Source organism: Neophocaena asiaeorientalis, unplaced genomic scaffold, assembly GCF_003031525.2.
Source record: "Neophocaena asiaeorientalis asiaeorientalis breed wild unplaced genomic scaffold, Neophocaena_asiaeorientalis_V1.1 scaffold478, whole genome shotgun sequence".
Lineage (NCBI taxonomy): Eukaryota > Metazoa > Chordata > Mammalia > Artiodactyla > Phocoenidae > Neophocaena > Neophocaena asiaeorientalis.
In genome coordinates this window covers 213,786-220,463 of record NW_020173200.1, presented here as the reverse complement: position 1 = coordinate 220,463, position 6,678 = coordinate 213,786, and the positions used below count along the sequence as shown (strand labels likewise).

The 6,678-nt window shown below is 62.6% G+C and overlaps 1 protein-coding gene across 1 annotated transcript in view; it reads right to left on the bottom strand.

Moving 5' to 3' along the window:
* Positions 1-6,473, bottom strand: part of FOXO6 (forkhead box O6) — a 19,401-nt gene extending 12,928 nt beyond the window's left edge. Inside the window, exon 1 of the mRNA XM_024744768.1 lies at positions 6,030-6,473. Within this exon, the coding sequence (XP_024600536.1) occupies positions 6,030-6,443 (414 nt within the window). The 5' untranslated portion in view covers positions 6,444-6,473. The remainder of the gene's footprint in view (positions 1-6,029) is intronic.
* Between the last annotated feature and the right edge of the window lie 205 nt (positions 6,474-6,678).

Here is a 6,678-nt window from a genome sequence, read left to right as displayed (position 1 = left end):
CCCATACGCCACCTGGCCCCCCTCCCACCTCCACATATGGGTTGGGGGGTGGGGAGAGACAGCAGACAGCCAAACCCTCCCAAACAGGAGTTGGTTTCCATGGTAACCAGGATGCCAGGAGGAAGGGGGGTGCTCCAGATCCAGCTGTCCCCCTGAGCGCCCTACCAGGGCCCCAGAGCCTCTGCTAATGCCCACCTAACACCCTGCACCCCCCATCTGCCTGCTCTGGTAGCCAGCTGGGACTGCCAGGAGCACTCCCTTCACTGTGCCCTGAGTTTGTCTGCCACCTGGGTACTGCCAGGGGCAGGGTAGGCAGCCCCAAGCAGGAGTTCCCAGTTTGAGTCCATCCACACCTGTACTCACGTACTTCCACCCATGGTAAGTCCCATTAGGTATTCTATGCTCTCGGTCCCAACTAACCCCTCATGGCTCCTAGAACCAGAGGGTTTGTCAGTCACAGCCCCGAAAGGGCCACAGACTGAGTGAGTTAAGGCCCTTTGGACACAGATGAGAGCACTGCGGACCAGAAGGGGAGAGAGCTTTGCTCCAGCTCACACACGCTAGATCAGGGTCCCCTACAGGTGCTCTGCCCACCACTCACCAACTCCCGACTCCACAGCTCCAACAGACCCCAAAGGGCTGAACTAGGACACCCTGAGTGATGCTCCAGAGAGATGGGTCATTGCCAGGGAGAAGGAAGGAAGGCCTAACAACTTGAAGGTCTTGTCTAGCAACAGAATGGGCAGTCCCAGAGCTTGCGGGCTGCAGGTCCCTGGGAGTGTGTGAGAAAGGGATTGACCTGGGAAGGAGGCTTGGAAGCAGGTGATGGGCTCCACCTCTCTTGGAGATCCAAAGTCAGACTCAGGTGTGGAAGGAGTGGGCACCAATGTGTACCTGTTTCTCAGGTACCCACTCCCAAGTTGGGAGGCAGGCCACAGGCTGCAAATAGGAAAGGGGTGCTGAGGAGTCAGCCACAAGTTAAGGGAGACAGTGAGGTGAGGAGGGGGCTCCCCCTGCTATAGCTGGTGCACTCATATCCCAGAGGCTCACATCCACACACGCAGCCCGCGACCACACCCTCACCCTTCACAAGACATAGAGAGACGGGCTTCCATAGCCCCCAGGACCCCACGGAGTGGCCACCACCAGCTGCCACTCAAAGATGGGAGAAGGTGGGCTGCAAGAAACAAGCCTGCACCCTTTCCAAATCCCTCCTCTCCAGTCCCAATGGCACAGGAGGAAATGCTTGAGTTTGGGGGACAGGACGGGGTTCAGTTCCCAGGTCTGCCACTTCTTAGGGATGTGACCCTAAGACAAGTCACTTCACCACCTGGGAAACCGGGATGCTAACACTCACCTGGAAGGATGGAGGACAGGATTTGAGGGGATGTGGGCTTGGCCGGTGGGCGCCTGCTGCCCGGCGCTCTGAGCCCTTCCCCCTCTCTGGCAGAGCCCCTCCACTCCACTCAGTCCTGAGCTGGGTCCTCAGAGCGTGCAGAGAGGGGAGCCCCAAACCGCAGAAAGTGGCGGCTGGGGGGCGCTGAACTTTCGAACCCGCACACACCTCCCCCCCCCAAGCGCCGTTCATTACCTTAACAGGAGTTAAAAATAACCGTCTCATCTCTTTAAATTAGTCTGTCTGCAATTACCGCCTGGCACGGCGCTGCCCGCCATCGTCCCGCTGGAGCGGCGCCAGGTGGCAGGCGGGGCCCTCACCCTGTCTGTCGGTCTGTCTGTCTGCCTCCAGGTCCCCCCCTTTTCCCCGCAGAGGCGCAGCCACCCCAGGGGCCTCCCGGCGGCCCTGCCTCCCAAGCTCCCCAAGTTTCTAGGGAGGGGGCCGCCGGGCGGGCCACGCGGCGGGCAGAGTGTGGGGCCTTCGGGGAGCAGAGGACTGGGGGGGAGGGGCGCGGTGGCGAGGGAGGGGCGCCGGGAGGCCCGGGAAGCCGGAAGGGCCCGCCGCGCGCCAGCGCTCGTGGGTGGGTGTGAGCAGGTGGCCGTGGGAGTCTGCCGGGCGTGCCAGCAACTGTGCCAGGAGCGGCTGGCACGGGCTTGTGCCCAGGAGGCGGGCAGCTGCCAGCCCCCCGCTCGTGCAGCGCGGGGGGTGAGGACACCCCCCAACCCGGGCTCACACCGCCTCTTCCCGCACCTCCACCAGCCCTCGGGGCTGGGGATCCCCGGAGGACAAAGAAGAAGGAGGGAGCCCTGCAGGAACGGGCTGGGGGGAGGAGAGAAGGGGGAGCCCCTGCACGCACAACCACCGCTCAGTCGGGCTGTAGCAGGACCCTCCTCCCGGCCTCTCAGATCAGTCCCTCCCCTCTAGCCCCCACCCCACCTAGGACCTACTGGCCCGCCTGGGCCGGATGGGGGGGGACACCCCCCCTCCTGATCCCACCCCACAACAGCCAAGCTGCTCCAGGCACTGAGGAAGAAGGGAAATCCCCATCCACTGGGCTCCTCCCCCACCAGTCCCGTGGACAGGAATGGGAGGCACCCAGGCCTGGCCTGGGAGCTCCCAGGGGAGCTGGCAGCCTGGAAATACAAAAGCAGGCGGAATAACTCCAAGGGCGCTAAGTGGAAGGAGCACCAGGACCCAGAGCAGCCTGGAAGGCTTCCCGGAGGAGGCAGGTGGGGCTAGAGTGTCTGAGAGGAAGTAGGAGGCTCTACCTGGATGTGGGATATCCACACTTTTGGGACACTGGAGAGGGAGGGAGACTCCTGTCCAAGCCCTCGTCCCAGGCCTGGAGACCCTCTGCCCTGACGGCAACACCACCAGCCTCTCTGGTGGTGTTCCCAGCACTAAGCCAAGACTCTCTTTGGGCTTCAGCCTGTTGGGTGCCTTAGGCCTGCTGTTGATCTTGCCTCCTCCAATTCCTCTCTGCAACACCTCTGAACTATCTTCCCACATCACAGGTGGGACCACAGGGCAAAGGCCAAGCACAGGGCCCTCACTCGGCCTTTCCCACGCCACAGCCCTGCCATCCCACGCTCCTAGCCCTGCCTAGGAGCCCTTGGTTCCAGCCTGGCACACCCAACAGTCTCCCAAACCCAACATATGCAATTCCACCTCCTTGCCTTTGCGTTTCTTCTCTGTGAGGGCTTCCCTGGCTCCCCAGGGGACCTGCCCCACTCTCCCCACACCCCTATTCCCACCCCCATTCCCCGGCCCCCAGTCCTGCCTGCAAGACAGAGGGCTTGCCCTGATGCATCCTGAAAGCAGGTGCAACGCCTTCCCCTTCGGTCCCCCCACTCCATCTAACACAGGGTTCGGTACACTCCAGGGACTCAAGTGCAACACTTACGTGGGGGAGGGGAGGGAGGAAGGAACAATGGGGTCCCTGGCCCCAGCCCTGGCACCTGCGGTGTACCACAGGCTCTGCTAACCGGAGGGTGGCTGGGAGTTGGGAACGGCCTGCCACCAGGGCCCTGGAGGGACTGACTGGGAATGGGGGAACAGGCATTAGGAGGGACAGGAACGAGAGGGGAAGGAGGCTCCCTGGGGAGCTGGATGGGGGGGTGGGGTAGAAGGAGGACAGCCACTGAGGGGATGAGATGGGAAAGGCCAGGGGCCTCTCTGAACAGCCCTCCTCCAGTGCCTTGGGGGTCTCTGCCAGGGCCTAGGTCAGGAGCCCAAGGCTGAGGCTCCCTCACCAATGCCCTAGCCCAGGACAAGCATTCCTGAGCCCAGGCGCAGGGAGAACCAGTGTGTCCCCAGCAGCGTGGTGCAGTGGAAACTGCATCCAATGGGCAGGCGGGAGGCCTGGGCCATCATCCAGGGCCTGCCGCTCACTGATGACCTGAGAAGAGTCCCATTCCCTTCCAGGGCCTCAGTCTCACAGTCTGAGAAATGAACTCATGGGACTAAATTATCTCCAAGTACCTTCCCAATCACAGTCTAGGATTTAGATCTGCCCCTGTTTGAAAGCTGTCAGTGTCCCCCTCCCACATCCAGTGCCAGTAGGACACTATTCCAGAGGCTCTGGGTCCCTGGAGGGAGACACATCTGGACTGGAATCCAGTTTTCCCATCTACTGACTGTGTGACCTTGGGCAGTTCACTCCTCCACTCCCTGCCTCAGTGCCCAGCCCTATAAGTAGTGACAGTAAAACCCACCTCAGGGAGTGCAGAGAGCATTAAAGGAGACACCTGGCAGAGATGCCTGAAGGTGCCTGGCACGGGGCTTGGCCCTGAGACCCTCAGTGAACTGCAGTTCTCTCCCAGCTTCAAGCCTCATGTTCCCTCTTGCCATCTTCCCCATCATCTCTCACCCATCAAGCCCAGCTGGAGCTCTGCCTCCTGCAGGAAGCCCTCCTGGCTTATTCTGGCCCATAGTACCCTCCCTGGCCTCAGCACCCTCTTCACTATCCACGTATTTCTTCACTCTTTTACCAGACATGCACTGGTAGTTCCCAGTGCCAGGCTCTATGCTCGGTGCCGTGGGCACAGAGATTGTTCTGACACTGCCACTGTCTTCCAAAGCGGGTGGGGAAGGGAAATGAGACAGGACACAAAAGACTAAGACCTATGACAGGTAGGGAGAGGGCCAGAGAAGAGGGAGTCCTGAGCTAGCTAAAAAGGGTTAGGTAAGGCTTCCTGGAAGAGGCATCTGAACTCTGTGCCCTTGAGGACAGGGACTATCTACAGGGAGAAGTAAAGGGTGGGACAGTACATGCGAGGGAGGAGGGAGCAAAGCACAAGGGCAGGACCCATTTAGGAGGAACAAGTGTTCCGGAGGGGGCTGAGCCCAAGGGGACCGGAGAGAGGATGGAGAAGGAGACTCATGTGGGCCCCTCCAGCCTGTGTCCCCACCCAGTAGTGGCCACAGACAGACAGAGAAGCTGCCAGCGAAAAGCCTGAGAGTCATGGGCTCCCGGGGCAGAGCACCGTGGCCCCTACAGTGCAGCCCCTGGGCATCTTGAGCTGTCCATGTCTGCAAGCCTCCCCTCCTCCCCCAGCACACCTCCTTCCTCTGACCCTGCCTATAGGCACCACCAGCCAGAGCCCCTTCCCTCCATTCAGGCATGCCTCCCTCATAGAGACCCCCCTCTCCCACAGGGAGTCTCACAGCTCACAGGCCCTAGGCATGGCCCTACCCCCACCCCACCCCAGTCTCCTCTCCCTCAAAGGCATCGACTATCCCCCTGCCCCAACAAGTTGGCCAGGGGAGGGTCTGGAGGCCACAATCCCGTCAAGACCCTGTCGTCGCCCAAGATGGCTCCCCCCTTTCCATTGGTTAGTACTGAGGCCTCCCTGGGGTGCCCCTCCCCTCTCCCCCTCCCCCAAGTGCATCTGGGCTCAGAAAGCCAGGGAAGTGGAAGACAGGCCTGAGGTGGTCATGGACAGATCCCCAGGTCTCAGTACCTTGCCCTCACACCAGCAGGGATCATCACCAGCCCACCACGCTGATCCAGGCAAGGGGGGCAGCAGCTGCCCCATGGAGAACTCAGATCTCAGGTCACCTGACCAGTTCCCCACCCTAGGCTGGCTGGTGCCCTAGAGTGAACTCCTGGCACCACAGAAAGAACTGTGGGCCTAGGGTCGCATTCCTCACCCTGGGGCCAGCTCCAGGGAGGGCAGTGGGAAAGATTTGGGAGGAAAGCAGCCACTGGCCTCAAGTCATTATTTCAGCTCTTTAAGGAGGGTGCCCTGGTGGAGAGGGTAAAACAAGAGTAACACAAAGCAAACTCGTGGGGTTAAGAGGGGGGTCTCCAATGTCTGAGGCCCGAGAATAGGTTCTTCTGCTATGCCCCCAAGGATGGGGTGAGGGTGTCCCTCGAGAGTGCCTCAAAGTGGCAGTCCCTTGTCACCCCACCAGACCTCCCACCTCGCATCCAGAGCATGCACACAGCTGCTCCCAGCACGCCCCCGCCTGTCTGCCGGCCGGCCCCACGCCCTGGGCACACACTCTGTGACTCCTGGGGGTGCCCCAGGGCCTCCCTCTAGACCGCCCGCCAGGAGCCCAGACGCATCTAGCAGCCCCTGGAAGCCCCAGCCGACGACTCCAGACCCCCTCCCCTGCCGGACGCCCCCACCTTCCAGCCGGCCGAGCTGTTGCTGTCGCCTTTATCCTTGAAGTAGGGCACGTAACGGACCATCCAGTCGTAGATCTGCGAGAGCGTGAGCCGCTTGTCCGGGGCGCTCTCGATGGCTTTGGTGATGAGGTCGGCGTAGGACAGGTTCCCCCACGCGTTCCGCCGGGAGCTCTTCGCTTTCCGCAGCGGTCCGACCTCCGCGCCCAGCGGCGGCGCTGGGGCCATCGGCGGGGCCGTGGCTCGGCGCTCCGGCCCGCAGTCCTCAGCGCCCTCGGCCACCCCTGAACCCAGCGCTCCGTCCTCGTCGCCGACCAAGTCTGGCTGCGGCAGGGGCCAGGTACACGAGCGCGGCCGGCTCTGCGGCGCGAAGTCCGGGTCCACGTCCACCTGATGCGCTCGCAGCTTCGCAGCCATGGTCCCGCCCGGCTCGGGCGAGGAGGGGAGGGGGACTCCTCGGATGGTGGGCGGGCGGCTCTGGGATTTGCGCGCCCCGGGGAGGCCCGCGGGAGGGGTCCCTGGCGGCGCCGGTTCAACCACGGGGCGCCATGGGCCGGGGCGCGGAGACAGGGGGCTGGACGCGCTGGGAAGCCCGAAGGGAGGGAGAGATGGGGGCAGTGAGGGAGCGGCGGCCCCGGAGCCCAGCGGGCAC